The sequence below is a fragment of the Phragmites australis genome, chromosome 6, assembly GCF_958298935.1.
Source record: "Phragmites australis chromosome 6, lpPhrAust1.1, whole genome shotgun sequence".
Lineage (NCBI taxonomy): Eukaryota > Viridiplantae > Streptophyta > Magnoliopsida > Poales > Poaceae > Phragmites > Phragmites australis.
The window spans coordinates 41,387,859-41,408,391 of record NC_084926.1 but is presented as its reverse complement, the minus strand read 5'-3'; the positions used below and the strand labels follow the sequence as shown (position 1 = coordinate 41,408,391).

General features: G+C 42.5%; 1 protein-coding gene across 1 annotated transcript; it reads right to left on the bottom strand.

Moving 5' to 3' along the window:
- Nucleotides 1-1,357: 1,357 nt before the first annotated feature.
- Nucleotides 1,358-5,118, bottom strand: LOC133922532 (probable receptor-like protein kinase At1g80640). Its single transcript, XM_062367902.1, has 10 exons — nucleotides 4,365-5,118; nucleotides 3,615-3,779; nucleotides 3,270-3,514; nucleotides 3,013-3,145; nucleotides 2,826-2,889; nucleotides 2,637-2,733; nucleotides 2,434-2,536; nucleotides 2,198-2,316; nucleotides 1,950-2,039; nucleotides 1,358-1,855 (listed from the first exon to the last, which is right to left on the bottom strand). The coding sequence occupies exons 1-10, from the start codon at nucleotides 4,582-4,584 to the stop codon at nucleotides 1,691-1,693; spliced, it is 1,401 nt and encodes a 466-aa protein (XP_062223886.1). The 5' UTR covers nucleotides 4,585-5,118; the 3' UTR covers nucleotides 1,358-1,690.
- Nucleotides 5,119-20,533: the final 15,415 nt, after the last annotated feature.

The following is a 20,533-nucleotide window of genomic DNA, read 5'->3' as shown; positions in this document are numbered from 1 at the left end:
CCGTCCATCAGGCATGATTGACGTTGCAGTTGCAATGGATCGTAGTCTCAATTCGCTCTTGAATCCATGCCATGGCCTCCTCCCCATCGTCGTCGCCCTAACCTCTTGCCCCTTTGCCGCCTTTGTTGTCACCACCAGCGTTGTTGTCACCATCACCGCGCAGGTTGTCATCGCTTGTTCTTTCATCCGACTATACAAAGAGGCTTGTGCGAACCATCCAAATCGCACTCGGTTTAATTGAGCGTGTCGGCTGTCCATGAAGATGAGCATTAGCTAGCACATACCCATCATTCGATGTGCCATGCTAACAAACATCTAAATGACACCCTTCATAGCCATCTTTCAATTAAAACGAGAGCCCCTGAGTCCACTTCCCATTGTCATAGAAAACCAGATGACATAACGTAATAGGAAAGTCTGAATTCTGGTAATCCTAATGATAGCATTTTTTATTTAGCGCTATTCATAATGTTTAATATACTAGTCCCTCCCCTAGTAGCCAATGTCGTCCAGTTATCCTTTCGACGGTGTTTATCCTAACACTTGCATGAACCACTCAGCTACCTTTCAGGTAGATAATGATATACCATATATGACAGAGAAACACTTTGAAACAATGGTGCTGCTCAACAGTCAAACATGCATAGCCTCCTGTGATGCATTCAGTATAAGACAGCAACAGACCAACAGCATTTCATTGATCTATGTAATTGCTAAAGCTAGTATGGAAGTATAATCTCCAACGGCCTCATGATTACAGCACAAGTGTAACATTGATCTATATAACTGCTAAAGCTAGTATGAATCTATGACAAACATCCAACAACCTGATGAGCTGAGCTGAGCATTTTGGCTCTCTCTACACGACATGCATGCATGTCCCCTTTGTCATTGCACGGCAGCTGATGCATAGCGCTTTCTTGCAGCCTATGATCACTCAAGACTCAACCATATGAAATGATCTTAATTCCTGCCTAATACGCACATAGTCACTTGTTCTTGTTCCCATTGCTTTCCCTGGTCCAAATTCCAAATGCTAGTCTCATAGTTCCATTTCATCACGCTGAACATTTCAATTCACCAGCTGAAATTTTGGGGAAAGCAACTGGATTACACTGTAAAAAACCCTAACATGTTACCACTGATAATATGTTTATCGACTTGTAAGTAGTGCAGAATGCAATTCTTGCGAATTATCTGATGGTACTTGCTAGGTTACTTCAAAGGAAAACTATGCACAGGGTAACATAATTTTCTGAACCAAGCAACTTATGTCATGATTCATATTCTTGAAACGCTTATTCAACCTTATGAAGTTCCTGCAGATAACGCATATGACATGACTGGCACACTGAACTGGGGCAAAGATCTCTTCAATTCTGGTATTGATTTACAGTGTGAAAAATCTTTAATCTATACAGCGGTTATCAGATCCAAAAAGAAAGAAGAAGGAAAAAGAGGGCATTATGCTCTTCTTTGTACAGCCAGGGAGAGATGTCACCCTTTTCTCTGCAAACCCGAAAGCTCTACCAACTCAGCTTGACAAGAAGTAGCTCACTCAGACAAACACCAGGGAAGGCAATGCAAGCAAGGAACAATAACCCGCACTCAACATCATAAGTTATCTGAACCACTTGGATGAACAGACCCAATTGAATCACCGATTCCAACCATGTCCATCTCTTTTATCTCAACAGGGAGAATGGTTCTGAGTAGCATAAGGTGATTCGGCGCCGACCCTCAATGTCCCTCCAAGCTCCATGGGCACTAGGGGAGTCAGAGAGTGGAGTACATCGGTGATTAGTGGCCTGTAACTTGGCTCTGGCTGCACACAGAGCACAGCCACCGCTGCAACCTGCAACGCAGACGAATTTTACCAGTCTGATTAGTTGAAAAAAGATCAATGCACATGAAAGATATAACACTCTGATAATTTTGAAAATGCGTACTTGGTATAAGTGCTTCAGATCCATTGCATTCTTTATTACGGGGTCAATTATGTTAGGGAGCTTTGATCTATCGGTTAGCTGAGGCATGGCCTGCATTTGATTCCCAAAATGCCAATATGTCAGATGCCAATGAATTAAGCAGCTGCAATTTATCTGCCTGAATTCTGACAGCGATAAAACGAAAACAGCTCGTGTGCTGAGAAAAAATAATGATAATTGAAGGCGTCAAATATCATAACGTTGCATACCCATGTAACAATCGATTGGCGCTGGGATTGTGCCATCTTCTCAACAGGCTTCCTTCCCAATAGAAGTTCGAGAAGTACTACTCCGAAGGCATATACATCGCTCTTCTCGGTCAACTTCCCTGAATTCGATGCAGTTGCACATGATTAAAGTACAACAACATTGTTGTGGCTGAGGATTAGTCTACAAAAAGAATTACAGTAGGATAGAGAAAAAAGAGCGAAGCCAAAGCCTGTACCATCTAATAAGTACTCAGGAGCTACATAACCCAAAGTCCCAGAAAGCTTCAGGTTCCCTTCACTGTGATTTCCACTAGTCACTGCAAGGCCGAAATCTGATATCTGCACAGTAAAAAAAGGATGAATTAAGTCAAAATAACAGTTGTGGCCATTGGTCAATATTGATATTGTACTTGACTCGAAGTAAATTAAACAAACATACCTTAGAATTGAAGTCGGAATCTAAAAGTATGTTAGAAGACTTCAGATCCCTGTGGATAACTGGTGGGCTGCAGTGTTCATGAAGGTACTCTAATCCCCTGGTTGGTTCAGATAGAGATGCATGTTATAAAAACCTGTCATTAGCATACAATATAGCTAAACATACAAAGCAAAGTTGCAAGATGGGAACCTTGCTGTGTCAAGGGCTATCTTCATTCGAATGTGCCAGGTTAGAGCTGACCCATGTGATGGCCCTAGATACAAATCATTGAGACTTCTGTAATTTATCGAAGATCACAATTCAAGATAAACATAAACAAACATCACAGAAGCAATCATAAAAAGCTGGTAGCATGAAGTTACTAAAAAACTGATACCATGAAGTTGTGTTTCCAGTGATCCATTATCCATCAGCTCATAAACGATGAAACGGTTCTCCTCATGAATACAGAAGCCCACAAGGGACACTATGTTCGGATGCCGAATCCTCCCAAGCAAATCTAGCTCATTCTGCCAATTCAATAGCAGTCAAAGCATTTTTTTTAGCAGGAGCACCGCCTTATGAAGAACAACAATCCATTCACAATCATAGACAAACATTGTTTTGAGAAATATTGACATGTGCAATCATCACCTCAAATTCCTTCTCACATTCCTGTCCCCCGCCACCCAGTCTCTTCACTGCAGCAACAACTCCTCTATCAAAATTGGCCTTGTACACACACCCAAATCCACCAACTCCAAGCACATTGCTCTCGCTGAATTTCCCGGTCGCCGCCTCCAAAGAGGCATAATCCATCATCGCGGCAGCCCCATTCTTGCTTGTCTTGAATGAGTTGAAGCTGTTCAACATTGGCACGAATGCGATCCTTGCGGTATCTGAACATTGTAAGTAGGGCGCTAGCCAGTTAAGAAACACACATGGGCAACAAGGCAAGTCAACAAGAAAATAAAATATTAGAATCAGTTAGGCCAAGACCCGAACTCTGGGTATCCTTGGAGTCGAGGTCTCTGCGTGATCGCCGCCACAGGATGCAGGCACACAACGCGGCAAGGACGATGGTGACGCCGGCGACGGAGGAGAGGACAATGGCAGCGATGAGCTCCCTGCGGAGATGGTGGTGCCTCTCCACCACAATGACCACTGCAACAGCAACATAAAGGCAAACCAAATGTGGGTGTTAAGCACCGTGGATGTTCAGGAGAATACGAATTGAAGATGAACGGTCACAAGGTCAATTTGGGCGTTGCAAAGATAAAATCTGTGAAAGGAAGCTGAACTGTGTAAAATTGGAGTCCCCAAGGCACAGATCCTCTCTAACTCCAAAAGAAAGAAGAGACTTTTGGCATTTAAATTGGCATCATTCTTTGTTTCAATTTTTAATTTGGGCAGATTATGAAACCTAAAACATTTCCCTGTTCCAGTGAAAATAACAGCTTGTTCCAATGAAATTCGCGTTAAAATCCTGAAAGAAAAATCCCGAAGCAAATACGGTCTCTCGCAAACTTGAAAAAAGACTATGGATCCCAAGATGAACATTTCCCCACCATCCCAAAAGATTAAACATGGCCTGGCCACCCAATCAGCACCGAAATTACTTAAAGGAGCAAAATAATTCTCCCCTCCAAAAAAACATGCGAGGATCAAGAACCAAGAACACATTGAAACCCCACATAAATGCAAGCTTTAATTCAGCTACACCTACACTACCAGCCGCCACCATCTTACCCAAGGGAGGAGGCGCCGCAGCCGCAGGAAGCACGGCGGCACCGCTGCCGTTGAGGTTGCGCTGAGCCGGCTGCACGGGCCCGGCAGAAGGCCCCGGAGATGGGGAAGAAGCCATGGGCGGCGGAGCCCTCCCATTGGCCACCAATGGCCGACACAACAGGAACAAGAAGACGAGGATGGAGGACCAGAGGAACGGCAATGGCGGCGACATTGACCTCATTGCTGCCCCCTCTCTCTCTGGGTCTCTCTTCTCTTTGGCTATCCGGACTTCCGGAGAGGAGACAAGGGCGCTACAACAGCAAGCACACAAAAGTACGTGCCTTTCTGACAAGATACCATGCGAGTCAGGGAATCCAAAGGAAAAAAAAATGCAGATACAGCAGCAGGGTCGTTGTCTCTCTCGCTTGTGTGCACTCCTCCTGCTTGTTTCTTGAGAAGCCAGTTGATCTTGCTCGGTGTCTTTTCGGTTAGTGTAACCCTCTCTTGCTCTCCTGCGTCAGTGAGAGGGAGACGTAGCACGGAGTGATGGAGACTTGGGACTTGGGAGAGGGAGAGGATTAGAGGAAGGAGTGAGAGGGAAATCTGGTGCACGGAGAGCAGGGGGTAGGTGAGAGACTGGCGGTGTTCTTGTAGGGTTGGTCGAGCAATGGAGCTCTCGTGTGGGCTGTGGCAGCTGCGAAAAAGGCACCGCCGCTTTCGATGGCGATCACTGATCATCTGTTCTTGGGGCTGCGGTTGATGGAACATGTGCCGCCGCACACCAACTTCAATTTCCTGCAGCTGCTGCACGGTTCCCTCCCCTACAAATGCGACCTCGTCAGTGGCTCAGTGCACACCGAGATGGCCACTTCTGCCACAGGCTGGGGTACCCACTACCCAGTACCGGTGAGTTTGAAGGAGCTACAGCACTAGTAGTACACACTTCTCTTTAACAAACAAGTAACTCTCGAGTGGTTAAGGTAGTGTTTGGTTCGTGGGACGGGGTGGGACGGAGCGGTTCCATCCTGTTTTTGAGCTGTTTGGTTGGAGTTCAGTGGGATGGGATGGTTCTGAATCAGAGAATATTCTTCAAAGATTCGGGACGGATCCGTTCCAAAAAAAAGGCTGAACGCAGCCATCCCACTTGGGACGGGTCACTGACGGTGGGCCCGAAATCTAAAATGGACTCGTTCCATCCCACCCACCAAACAAACATCTGATTCTGGACCATCCCATTCCATCCCTAAATACATGAATGGAATCATCCCATCCCACCTCGCTCTCCAACCAAACACTACCTAAGACTTTGGTACTGTTAGGCGTTAACTATGGGCAGAAACTGCAACACTAATAGAGAATACTATTAAGAGAACATCATTAGAGGAAACAAAGCATGACCCGTTGCAACGGCGAACCTGTCTAAAAATCGAGCAGCGCATGTTAGTAAGTGGGTCTTGTAACTTTATAAAAAAAATCTAAATTTATTAAAATCTATTGAAAAATAAGAATTTAAGCCGGACTTATGTGCTCGCTGGAGGAAGCAAATTTTATATGATCTGATCTCACAGAAAACTCTTTCTCTTATGATGACATGTGTACAATGTCTCTTATCTTCAGTCAACCATTGGATTGCGAGATAGACGGTATAAATAGAATCTCACGAGAATCTTTCTAAATATGATCTTATAAAATTTACTTCTCTCACTGAAATCTTTCTTAGTCTAGCCTGATCGGCTGACTAAGTATATTCAATGGACTCAATAGTCCGTCCCCACTCATGGTCGTTGGAATTCATCTATCCTCAATTTGCAATTCTAGACGTGAGTTATGAGACATGGTACAATGCATATGCATGACGAGGTGTGGCGCGCGTCACCAGTATCATGTAATCGAGAAGACTGCAGCACGTAAGGAAACAAAAAAAAAACTTGTGATTAGTTGGAATAATGAGGGGTTAGCTTAAACTAAGATGAATGAACAGCTACTCGTACCGGACGGTCCTGTTGCTGTTTGCTGAAAGTAATGTTTCATCCATCATCCTTCTCGAAAGCGTAACAGAGTACACAGCAAGGACACCGCCATCTATTAATTAGGCTCGGATAAGGATAGTGACACACAAGCAACAGTGCGTGTGAGATAATTACAAACAAAGGCGAGAAACAGCTAGGAGGAATTAGGCGTCTTTTTAGCGGTAGAAGAAAGCACACCCGCAAATCTCTTCTATCTGTTACTCCATCCATCTTAAAATATATAAAATATTAAGATTTTAAAATGTTAAATTTTATAAATTTTGATCAACAATTAGTTAAATTATACGTATATTTTAATGTACAAAAATTGTATCAATATATCTGTATTTCATTAATCTTTTAATACGATATTGATTTTGTAGAAATTGATAATATATTGCAAAATAAATTAATAGTTAAAGTATATTTTCAAAGATTTTTCTAAATCTTAATATATCCTATATTTTGGGGCGTAGGGAGTATATAAAACACAATAGGTTTTTCATGTCATCTTTTTCCCTAATTTTTTACTATATAATAAAAACCTCTAAAATTTAAATAATTTATCTATTTTTAACATCCACTTGTTTTACTAATAAAAAAATTAGGAGAAAAATTAACGAATAATCTGCTTCTTCTTTGTTTTCAAAACACATCTAAAATCAAACTATTGTATCGCTCGTGATGTATTCGTTCTACGGTGCTCACATGACATACTCACATCTTCGTACCTTATGTTTATATTTAATATTACTGTATCTAATATTTATATTTTTGTTGCACCTAGCTAATAAGAGTAAAGAGTGTTTGAAACGCATGAACCTGTCAGAATTTTCACAAGAAGTTGTCCAGTATTTGGAGATGGAGCTGAAGGGCATCATAGATCCCACCAACTGATCCCGGAGCCTGTCCTGTTCTGCAATGCTTGATTTGGCCGAGAGCTAAATGATGGGGGATAATTTTTTCCAGCAGGTCCACAGAATCTTGGGCACGAATACGGCTCGCCACTGCAGCCCGAAGACCTTGAGCTCATGGCATGCACATGCATGCTGTGGTGTGGAGTGACCACCTTTGGACCATTGGTCCAATCCAATCCATCACAGCCTTCGGTGCAAATTCAACTCCCTGTGTCCTGTACCTAACGTATAGTTTATTACTTTATTTCAGATATCCGGAGTATTATTTAATATTTATTGCCATGTGAGTTGGCATGTTTCTCGGTATATGTGCAACGAGCTGCTGGCTGCATCCGATCGCATGCTCTGGTAGCAACTACTGTACTAATAATCTCAGCCGTTGGTGCGTACGTCCTCGGTACGGCCGTGACATGATTGACGATGAGCTGCACCGCGAAAAGCGTGGCACGGACTCGCGTGTCGCGACAGCGAGGCGCCATCACTGATTGCTAGATGACACAGTCCAAGTAATTCTGGATTTGGGCGCCGTTGGTTCAGTTGGAGACGGACTGTCCTTGATCCATCTAGAAGATTTAGTTTGGTGGTCAGTGAAGATGATGGTATCCTTTATCCTCAGATTTGCTCGTTATTTCATCGAAAGTAGAATTTTTTTAGTGGTAGATAATATATTCATCGATAGTGAGGTGTTTACGATGACTTTATCAATCTTTAGGTTTCGTATCTTTAATCTTTAATACATATTGTGTAAGTGCGTGTGTGGTGATGTGAGTGTGTATATCTGTATGTTATGCTGAGGTTTCTAAAAAGAAGTTTTTATATTGTATTGCTGGCTAAGTAGGGATGGAAGTGGTATGGGAATAACTTGTCTCCTTTCGTGATCGTTTTCCGTTTTTTCGATTGTTTTTTATTTCCGATTTTTACATAGGAATGGGACGGTGACGTCTGGAAACGGAGCTAAAAATAGTTGAGGTCTCATCGTGCCACTGTGGCCGAAGTAATTCTGAATTTGGCATAGTTGGTTCAGTTGGAGACAGGTTATCCTCTATCCATCTAGAAGAAGATTAGAGATGGTTTGTTTTCTACTTCTCTGATGTAAAAAAGCGGTTGACGAGAGACAAATTTAAATCGATTCTAAAAGCTATTAAATTGATTCTTGCAAAAAAAGTGTAATTGTCTCTTATTTAATATATTTTCTATTTTTTGAAAAACAAAATACAGATGTTACGATGAATCTATGTTCCATGATCAATTTAAAACATTTTTTTCTTATTTGTACACAACGATATTTCCTATAATAAATAATGATAGCTATCGATTCAACATCTCGATATTGTTTTTTTAGTTCGATATTGGCCTACCATGGAAATTGCTAAAAACCATCTATAACTAAAAATAATTAGAGCTCAGGTCAATAAAGAGTAAAGCAATGTAATATAAGTCATGACCATTAAGGAAAACCACTTTAAAATTGATAAAGTTTGGCAAGAAAAAATATTTCGTTTAGATGAATTCATAATAACCATGTGCTGTAAATTATAATCGATGACATATAATACCTAAAATGTGTTAAAAAAAAAGACATAATACTTGAAACATATATAAGTAGATAAAATAAGTTTATATACCAATTATCTCTTAAGTTATTTAGTTTTTATATACAACTAATTATATATATATATATAGACATATAACATACATGCATACATGTATAGGGGCATGGGGCCTGGCCCCTGGCCGCCCCTCTTGTCTCCGCCCTTGGCGGTAGGCGACATATTCGTCGACAACAAGACGTCTCACTACTATAAAAACCATGATCACATCCGGTTTTGGAACCGGTAGTAATACATTGGCACTATCACTGTCAGATCTAGAACTAGCAGTGAGTGTTCTGGGGAGAAAAAAAAAAGAATCAAGTTGGCACAACTCCGACGACTCCCCGAGGCCGCGCCGCTGTGCTTCATGTCACCGTCGCCGCCCTCCCCACCCGTCTCCAGAAGAACCCCACCCAGTCGTCCGATCATTTGTCAATGGCCAAGATTAGATCTCCTGCACCGGTTCGTTCAGCCAGCCACATCAGCACCATAATCCAACGTGGCATGCCACATCAGCCCCTCCTTTTCTCCTTTTCTTTTATTTAAGATGTTGACATCATAATTCCCTTTTAAGTAGAAAAATAATTCATAAAATTGAAAAATCTTGTAATAATTCCATTAATTCATTAAATAGCTTTTCTTTCAATAAAATAAATGTTTTAATAAATCTAAAATGATAGTTTTAATGCTTAAATAGGTTTTCCACAATGTTTTTAAATCTGGAAAAATAGGAAATAATTTTGATAAATTAGAAAATAAGATTTCCAGTCATAAAATAAATTTTAATAATTTGTTTAAATTATTTTTAGTGTTTCTTTAATTAAGAAAAAACCTTTTCAAATCCTAAAATATGCTAGAAAATCCTAGAAATTTGCAAAAAATATCAGGAGCCTCCAGAAAATCCCAAGAAAATTTCTATGCATTTATTTCACCCTTTCCAAGCCATAACTCCACCATTGCAACTCCGATCTAATAGTTTTCTTCACCAAAAATCATAAAAATAATAAATCAAATATATTGCACTTTTATGTTTTGATTCCTTTGTCGCAGCTAACAAAGCAACAGGAAATATGGTGATGGGTTGTTTGATTAATTAGCATTGGTCATGACTTATCAAGAAAGATAGTACACGTTCTTAGATGATGTTGACTACCTTGTAGAAGAGCAAAGTAGATGGTGTGTGCTTATTTTCTGAGCTGGATGTAGAACCTTTGTAAGCTCATCTTTGAGGATAATTTAGAAGAGCAAGATATTCAAAAGGCAGCTCATGGGGAAATGGCACAATAATGAACTCGAGCTGGGAACAAAATGCTTTGTTTGATAAGGGTGCTAAAATGGACTCAGATAGAGGTGATAGTAACTGAGGAGAAAAACAGATGAATCTTCCGTGAAGCATGCTAAATTAGTACATAGTTATTTGTTAATTTCGTGTGCTTCATGGTCTACAATAGGCTTTTAAAGTTTCTTTGAACAATGGAAAGTGTGGCATGTGTTTTACATGAAACAATGCCATGTGCAATAGCCATCTGATTCTATACTTAATTTTATCTTTGTCTTAAATTTCACAGTGATGGTGCTAGACTTCCACCAGAAGATAAGAAATTTATCTAGGAGAATGTTCTTCAGCCCCACCTATCATTTTGATTTGATAGGTCGACAAGCACCAAATTTTCCAGGTTTATTAGTCTCAGCAAATGGTGGCAAGCCTTTTATAGAAAAACCCATAAATTTCTGCAAAATTGTGTAAACTTCTAGCAAAATTAAATCATAAATTCACATTTCATATTTATAATGCATCTTGCATTTCGTTCAAATTAAACGCAATCCATATTTTTGTAGTTACATCCCTCAAAATTATACAATGGCACTATATTTTTGCATACATGATTTTATACTTCCTGTAAATTGCATCCATCATGTAATTTACCAAATATGCCCTCGAGAAACTCATAGCTTGTGCAGCATTGACATTATTTCAGCATAGGTTCAAAAACAAATCTATGCACGGTGGAAACATCTGTCAATACCAATAACAATGAACCACGGTCCTCATGGATTACAAGATCTAGCAAAAAAAAATTCATTTTATATATTTTATTTTCCATTTCAATATGTACAATGCTGAAAGGATTATAGCTTACTGTACAAGCATGATGTTAATGTGCTTTACAACATATTTCTCCCACAATATTCAATTTTGCTTTGAACGTTACCATGATAATTGAAACTTACTTCATCATTTAGTTCTAATATTTATTAACAATAAAATAATTAAAGAGGGGCATCGAACAACCGGCAAAAACATAAGAAGCACGCAAGGACGCGTGTTGTTTCTAGTGCTCACGATTCCAACGGCGAGCGCACGTAGCTTTGATGGCGACGAGCTCTCCGTCGCATTCCGATGGCAAGCGCCCGCGCATGCCTCTGAAGAGACGAAGACGAGGACCTCTGTCGCCGCTCTAGTTGGCGAGTGAGCTCCGTTGTGGCTGCGACGACGACTGCTCGTGCGTGGCTCCGACGGCAAGTGTCCGCCGCTCCAACAGAGAACGAGTCCAGTGGTCGACGCCACAACCCAGCGGCATGACTCCAGAAGCCCGTAGGTCGACACTGCTCGGCTGTGCGGCTCCACAAGTCCAGCGGTCCTGCTCCTTACCAGCAGCGTGGAGAGAGCGAGAGAGGAGATGGAGAGAAAGAAAAGAGAGTGATGAGGATTCTCCGGTGCTTTGGCTCTCTGGCCCTGTTGGCGTGAGGATAGAGAAGAGAGGGAGTGAGAGAAGAGAGTACGAGGAGAGGTCCGTGTATGTATATGTCTATTGGACTATCTAAAATTCAATCAAACTTTATCCAATGTCCATGTTTGTCATTGGACTTGATCCAACTAAAAATACACATCCAACTTCATCCGGTCCATGTAAGTTCATTGCTGACAAAATCCAAACATTCATGGACAACACAAATCCATTCTCACCTATATCGATATATTATCGGTTTTCGTCCGATACCGATATATTTCTATTCAGATTAGTTCGTTTTCGTATAACCGATAATCCTGCTTTCGTTTTCGTTTTCGGGTTTTTTCCTTTTCATTTTCGTCAGTTTTCTATGCTCCTGTCTGTTTTTATCTCTACTTGCTAGCTTAACCACACGAGCCACGCGGCGTGCACAGCAACGTAACCAGGATCACGGGCGCGAGCTAAGTACGTACACCAACACCACCCCGGCCTCCTCGCCGTGCCACCGCCAACACATCACGTCACGGCCTGGCAGAGCACGGGCGTGCGTCCGTTACGCAACGTACGTGTTCAGTGTTCACGCGCGTGCCCCTTCCAGGCAGCATATATCTCACGCATCGACCGGCTGAAATCCTCTGAAATCAGCATGCATGTACGTTCTCATCGGCTAGCTGATGAACCGTGTGTGATTAACGAACGATATCGTGTGGCCGGATGCGATCAATTGGGTGTTAGCCCGCTCGCTCGTGCACGAGGCGAAGGAACAAACTTGAGGGCACTACAATGTCGGGTGGTGCGATTACAGGCGCTACGGTGTACCGGACGCCTGCCTGTAGGTTTATTTTTTCTCTCGGACGCCTCTGTTTGATTTGGATTTGGGCTGAGCTTACCGCTGTTTCCTAGTGCAGTTGTGGGGGCTTTCAGAGGAAGCCGTGGACTGTGGAACGAGTAGAGGCCCAAGCCCAGGCATGACGGCCTATGGGCTGCGCACTCCAATGCATGACATGATGGCCAGTACAAAGCTAAAACTACTTGTTGGATGACCTGTAAGTGTGGCAACGGGTCGAATCAGGATGAGGTGGAGTGAGAATGCACTCGATCTGAAATCCGAAACGGTAAACTCGATCTGGCCCCGAAACACTTACCGGTGGGGACCCGAGACCTGGGGAGGAGATGTATCTAGATCTAGACCTAACGGTGGCTCCGTCCCTTGCCGACGTCGCTGCTCTGCGCTTGTGCCCACACTCGTGCACAGTGCCGCGCCGTGCCCTGCCGCTCCCACGCAACACCACGCTGCCCCTCCCGCTCTCGTGCCGCACCGTCCCACTCCGCACCGTTCCGTGTCCACACCGTGCCCCACCATCTCGCTCCCGCTCTGCGCCCACGCTGCCCCACAACGTGTAGCTCCATGTCGTCTCTCACCCTCACCACGCCATCCCGCTCTCGCGTCGTGTCCAGCCTCCTATCATCAGGCTACGACGAGTGCCCGACCTTCCCAGACGCAAGAGCCCCCACCGAAGGGGAGTAGGGGAAGGGGGTCCGCCGCAGCTCCGCATGCTGGAGCCGCCGCCGAGGTTTGTGTATGGTGGGTGTGTCGTGTGTGTATCGGTCCAATGTATACCGTGTGTATGTGTGGTCTTAGTATGTAGGTTGTTTGTGTATGGGAATGGGTCGTGTCCACAATGACAACGGAATGGGTCTCGGGATTTTGGAGGCCATGGGGCACCCGCGGGTGAAAAAAACAACCCAAACCTAACGTGTGTCGGGCCCCCAACCCGTTAGCCCCACAGGATGGTTTCTACATCCGAACCTACCGTTAGGTCTAAAACCCGTGGAGCCCCGACCCGACCCAATCCACTGTCACCCTTAATGACCAGGGGTTACCCACGCTAGAGTAGAGCTTTTTCGTCATTGATTCGTCGGCCCCCTCTCCTTTGACACCTTCACCAGTGCCAAAAGAGGAGCAGAGACCGACCTTTGACAAGTGGACAGTGTACATCTACTAGCTACGCAAGATAGAGTAGGTTTCCCCAGTGGTGACCTTAGTTTGGCCATCTCAGGTTTTGAACCTCATGGGCTTCTCCGGCGATGATGCCAACATCAGCATCATCTTTGGCATATCTTTGACGATGCGAGTAACTCTATTTTTTGTCTATGAATGGATTGGAGTCATTTGCCATACCCTTTGTGTGGGTTTGTGTTCCGAGCCGTCAGGTCTCTCGTGTAGTAGTTTTGGATATGTTCTATGCGCTAGCGTTTTTGTGCTTCTAAAGACGACGGTGTCAGCTCTGCTACCTTATTGGAGTCCAATGATGTTGGTGATATACCTTAGAGGCAATCTAGAGATGATTATATCACGTCTATGTTTATGCACTTTTGAATAATATGTTATTCGGTTCATTAGATAATTATCATTTATATTGATTAGCAAGTCTGTGACTTGCTTGTGAAGCTCTTTGTTTTATTATGATATTATTCTAAATGATCTCTGATCTTATATCATTATGTGAAACAATAATGATTCACAGACTAGCTGGTATATTGATTGATGATTATGTTTTACATATCATTGGTATAAAAATATCAAATTAATAATGTGAACACATGTGAGAGAATATAATATTAGATAGACCCATCTTAAAATACTACTGGGATTGTTATATGATGTGATATCAATTGTAATCTCAAATGGTATATATGTAGGATCCTTAGACCTGATATCGTTATTAATTTCTATAATATGTAATGGTACACTCTATAATATGTAATGGTACACTTAGGCTGTCAAACGCTACCCTGTGATTGTGTAGTCATAAATGTAGCTTTCAGGTTTGCATGAAATATATCGTGAAGTGTGAGCAATGAAGATTGAATTTGCCCCTTCTATATAATGGAAGAGATATCTCTGGGCTCCTCAATGTGGTTGGATTAGAAAGTGCATGGATATGCTAATGTGATCAAAGAGTTAATCACGAGTTGAGTAATCCGCTATAAGATGAGTGAATAGTCAAACTATCACAAGAATTACATGTATCTTGCCTTGAGCATGATTGGTATCGTGAGGCAAAAGAATTGGTATATGTGTATATTAAGATTCAGCTGATATAATTTTTATGTATATTCAAGGATCAATAAGTACTGCAAATGGTAACAATCCAAGATCTTCTATTAGTACACTCATACGGTTTTTTTGGTATGATAGAAAATTTTATTTTGCCCTAGAGTAGCCTACATGTTCCCCCAGCAAAGGAGAAGGTAGCCAATGTTCGTGTAGAGAAGCTTACGCGTGTCGGAGTTTGTCGGCATGATGCCACACATCTGCATGCATCCTATGCGGTGACCAAGGAGTGAGCCTCTTCTTGGTCTATGTATTGGCATTGTGTTCTAGACGTGGCATTCTTTTGCAGCTTTGCGGCAGTGCGGCCGTTGGAGAGACTAGATGGTGACTAATATTCGTATAGGTTGGCGTCGGTGATTAATGTCCAGAGCTCGGACTGCAGGCTTCTTTTATCATCGCCATCTTCAGACTTAACAGTCTCAGGATGATCAGATCCAATACTGTAAGAATCCACCTAACATTCATGCAGTTCATGGAAAATCTAATTTGATCGTCAAACACGTGGCCATATCATTGGTCTAGCAAGTACTAATGCCACGTTGTACATGTTACGTATCGCCGAGTCCTCAGTAGTGCTACTACCACGCTCACTCTGTCCAGACTTCCAGTTACTGACGCGAATTTACAGTGAGGTGAACGAGCAAGGACGACTGTTTGACGTTTGGTAGCTAAGAAAAGGAAGAGGAGGGGTTGGGATTCGCTTGCCGGCCGGAGATGGAACCGTGGCATCGTGCACCACGAGTAGACGCGTACACGGCATATAATCCGTAATGAATCCAATTCCTCTGACTTCAGAGGAGTGAAGTCCGAGGGAACAATAAATATTGTGAGGAGAGCTACAGCAACCTGATGTCGGATACTTAGCAAAGGTATTGTTCATCGGAATACTGTAGGTATTTTACTGTACCACTATTTTGATAGTAGTACTATCGCATTAAATCTGATGTATTCGTTCACGATTCAACGGTTCATTCATTAGGTGGAGTAAAGTACCATGAAGTCGGTCACAAAATCTAAAATTAGATAATATATATACTCATATTTATCAAAATAGATAATATATTATCGTGTTTATAATTTTAGTATTTGTATTTGATATCTTATTTACTGAAAACTGATTTTCGATATATTGTACATCGAAAAAACACGGGCATGTTCATATTTGACACATGAGGTGCCGAATATAGCATATTCGGTACCTTATATGTCGAAAATCAGATGTATTCAGCATATGAGGTATTAAATATGGACTACAGTGCCATATTCGATAGCTCGTGTGCCAAATATAGCATGTACCGGCTATGGGCACTTTGATACTGTCATTGTATGACGGAACCTCTACAGGCCATATTCGTCATCTTATGTGTTGAATACACCTGATTTTCGATGTGTAAAATATTAAATATGAGCTATAGTGTTATATTTGGCATCTCGTATGCCGAATACACCCGACTTTCAACATATGGGGTACCGAATATGGACTGAAAAATACGGATCCGGCTATATTCGGCACTCGTATGTTAAATATGGCCGGATCTATGTCTTTTCGGTGTAAAAGTTAGTTTTCAATAAATAAGATACCGAATATAAATACTAAAATTATAAATATAATAATATATTATCTATTTTGATAAATTCAATCATATATGTTATTTAATTTTAAATTTTAGCCTGAAGTCAGAGATATCTATCCGTAATACGGAGCTGGGTACGGCGCATTCAGTGGGGTGCGCACGGAGAGCGCGCGCCCTTGTGAGCGCCACCAACCAGCGTCAATGCACTCGTGGGTCCGAGCCTCCTGCTCGTACATCCTACTACCCCACAGTTTCACACATCATCGCGGATCTTCTCAAGAGTTTAAGGGACTGCAAGTTCAGAAGATGGAAGATCATGGTATGTATCCTTGGAGTCTGTTTGGATTCCTTGTCATCGCTGGCTTTGTTTAGCTAGATGTGTGGTTCGTTTGCTATTTGTGTTAGTGCTCGTGCTTTCTAACTTTTTCTTTCTACAATTTGATCAGGCAAATTGGCTTTCCGTCGAAAGCAAGCTAGGCGAGAAAAAAAAACGCCCTTGTTTCATCTTCCATGCCATGTACTTGGTCATAACTTTTTATGCAAAGTTAATGGCAACTTCTCCGAGAAAAAAAGTTGACGACCGACTCTGCACGTCATCTTCTTTTTCAGCTCCATTCTTAGGTATCTCAAGAAACTCTTTAAATGGTTTCTTATCTCTAAATATAGAGATTTTATCTAAAATTTATCTTCAATAGTATCTCTATCTCATTTCTATCTTTAATGAGTTCAAAAACACCTCTCTCGTTGACGGTTAGGGTCCATCTGTCGGTGAGATAGAAAAAGGAGCTGTTGAAATATAGAAATTGAAATATAGAAAGTCTGTTGGAGAAGATAACAGTATAGGTAATAAAATTTATTGAGAAGGCTTCCAAAAAAAATATAGAAATTGAGTTTTAGAGAGTCTCTGGAGATCTCATTCTACTCTGTGTCGAACAAGTAGAGGCTCGCGCTCGACACGGTCAATGTATACAGGCTGAACACAAAGCAGGTACCGGAACCTTTCTGACCAGGGACTGCTGAAGTGTGGTTTACGTAAGGCTGTTTTTTTTTCTCCATCCAAGATTGCCTAGTTTACTACCAGAACTTGTATGTATGGCCATTGGAAAAGCTAGTGTAGACTTTTCTCTTTTTGCGTAATTGCATGCCTTTTGTTCTTTCCCATCATGATTAGGTTGTTGATTTTATTTTCTCTAATTTACAGATTTACTCTCTCCATGAATCCACCAGCTTTAGCATATTTTGGTCTTTTTTTTAATATTGCTCGAAGTGAGAGAATTTCCCGGTGTGGAATTAAACTATGTTTCTTGGTAAATTATAAGAGAATATTTGTGTGTGTTTTCTATTAAAAGCGTGTGCTTAGCCAGAGAATTTCCCGGTGTGGAATTAAACTGCGTTTGTTGGTAAATTATAAGAGATTATTTATGTGTTTTTCTATTATAAAAGCGTGTGCTTAGCGTATGTCAACGCCAGGAGACGGTAACAAATACTAGATTGAGAACTGAGCAACAGGAATTGGTACCAAATCAATACAAACACTGGGATTGACTTGTGCGTCGTCTCCATTGGTGGGATATACTACTACTACAGACATGTGCCGAGATAACTAATTGGTACCAAATCTTGGTGCCTCTAAAGATATAATTTGATGGTACCTCACATTGAAATGTAAAAACAATATAAGTTCATGGTACAGGAATTGATATGTAGTCCTCGTTACTAATTTGATGTAAAAAGTACCAGCATGTACTGTTGACTGTTCTGGCAATACGTACGTGCGGTACCGATCCATGTTTGGGGCCAGAGATATTTTCGTTAGTTACTACTACTAGTTAGGTTTTCTAGTGACAAATCTGGAGCTACGAAATAGAGAGACTCCTACTTTTTTTTTCTCTCTCTTTTTTCACTTTTACTTTTCTTGTTTCTCTCGTCCTCTTCCTATTCTCTTTTCTTCCTTCTTCTATGCTTAAAAATAAAAGAAAGTAGATCATTTGATATAACTGCATATGATAATTTATCACTGACACACAGACTAACTCTAGTGCAGTTACATTACAAGAACCGCATCCAAAACTTGGCAGGGCCAAGGGTGGCTTAGGGGCTTCCAATTGCTCCCTTTGGATCCGCCGTTGAGGTCTTCCATATTATCGCTTCTCTGATGGACGGAACCCTTGGGTTCGATTTGTCAAAACAAAACTCAAAAGGGGAAAAAGATCATGGTATTCGTCGATTCGATCGGTTCATGACTTGTGTCTGTGGCGCACAAGCCATGGATCGATGCCCTTTTGCTTTACCAGATTGGCTCAGATTGGGCAGGTGCGTCTGTGTGAATCCAGATGGAGCTTTTTGCGAGTTGGGGGCGGCCCGGGTCATGTATCGGTCGATCGTTGCCTTGTGCCCGCGTCGTTTCTTTGGAAGCAAGAACAAGCTTGGTGCGTCATGGATCCATGGAAGCTGTTGTAGTATGGAAGTAATGACAGTAGAGATATGAGTATAGAATGAATTCATTATTCTTTTCATTGCTTGATGGTGGATATATATATGTAGCGAATAGGTGCCGTAGAAAGACACACTCTTCCCAACGGACACGAGTAAATAACCACCATTTGCAGTTACACGAAAATGATCAATTCCCAACAGAAGCAGATACTACTATGTGTAATGCGAGCAATGTCTTCCGTACCCAAATTTATGCCAGCCGGCCTCGGCCAGTCAGCACCGGACTGCCGGAGGCATGTGACCGGCCATTCCTTTTCACCTTTTCAGCCGGCCGTCTGACGGCTCCCATGACTCGTGTCTTTTCAGCCAGTCGCAATCTCTGCAACTCTACTGCGCGAAATCTGTGCGTCCGAATTCATTTAACCACACGCCGAAAATCATTTAGTAATTCGTCTCTCGCATTTGTCAACGCCCAAGTGCTCTGCTGGCTCATCTGATCATCGGCACGTCCTGCTCCAGTGGAGACCATCTCGAGTCCGAGAGTTCGTCGTCAGGAGCTGGGAATGGACGGCGGCTTTTCCAAAAGTTGCTTAGCGATGAAGAATTCGTCAGCAGCATCCGGCATTCCCTGTTGTCGACTCGTCTTCTTTTCCACAAATCGCAAATAGATGGTTTTTATAAGCATTCGTGTCTAAGTTTATCATATTATAGATTTTTATATAGCTATTTAATTAACTGTTACAACTACAATAAATCATACTTTATTAATCATTTAGTCTATATATCATACATTCAATTTTTATAACAAATCATACTTAACTACCTAGGTAACAAATTTAACTATGAATTAAACATACCCCTAGTCTTTTCGTGATCAGACCAGCATCTGCATCTCCCATATCTATCTGCTCCAAAAGTTACTCGATTTCTGAAAGTATACCAGCCTTATAGGATTCCGGTCTCATTTGGATAACTTAGCTCTACGCTTCACAGATGGTGAATAATAGCGCGGCGCAGGAAAACCAAAGCAACATCCCATCCACATCCAGCCATTCTCCTGTTCACGAACCAAAACGTGAGGATGAAACGACTCGAACTTGCCGCTGTTAAAGATTCTGAATTCCTGACAAAAAAACTTTCACCAAATCGGCATGGCTGGGAAGTTCGAGGCCGAAGACGCCAAACTCGCAGGCACTGTTGCGTTGCGTGCAGGATTAAAATTTCGTTGGAATTTAGAGAGAAACGAAATATTTAATTTTATTTTTTTAGACAGAACAGAGGACGGAAATTAGTCAAAATTTCGATAATCACGCGGGCGTGGGACTTGGGAATTCACACAGTAACCACGCAGAAGCATCTCTCTCTTCCCCGCCGTGGCCGAGGCGCAGCTACAGTCGCAGCACGCGCAAGAGCCGAGGGACTCGTCGTCCCCATCCATTTTATTTTCAGACCCAGGCGGGCCCACCGCGCAGGCGCTTCCTCCTCCTCTCGCACGGGACCCGAGGCTGCTGACCGCCACGCTGCCGCCTCCAATTCCATTCCACTTCCACGCACACCGCACCCGTCGTACCTTGCGTCCTACGCCTCGCGCTGTACCGAACCACCCCTCGATCTCTTCCCACTGCCACCGGGCCCCGCAGGGGGTGGAATGTCATTTCCTTGTGGCCACTCTGCGGGGAGGGGCGGGAAGGCTCGCCTGGTCGGGGGGTCGGGTCGCGGCACCCGCCCACGCGGAGTTCGCTACCGCTGAAGAGTGGGCCAATGGTACGTGGGTCCCACATGTTAGTTCCATTTAAAAGCCCGGGCGGGCAC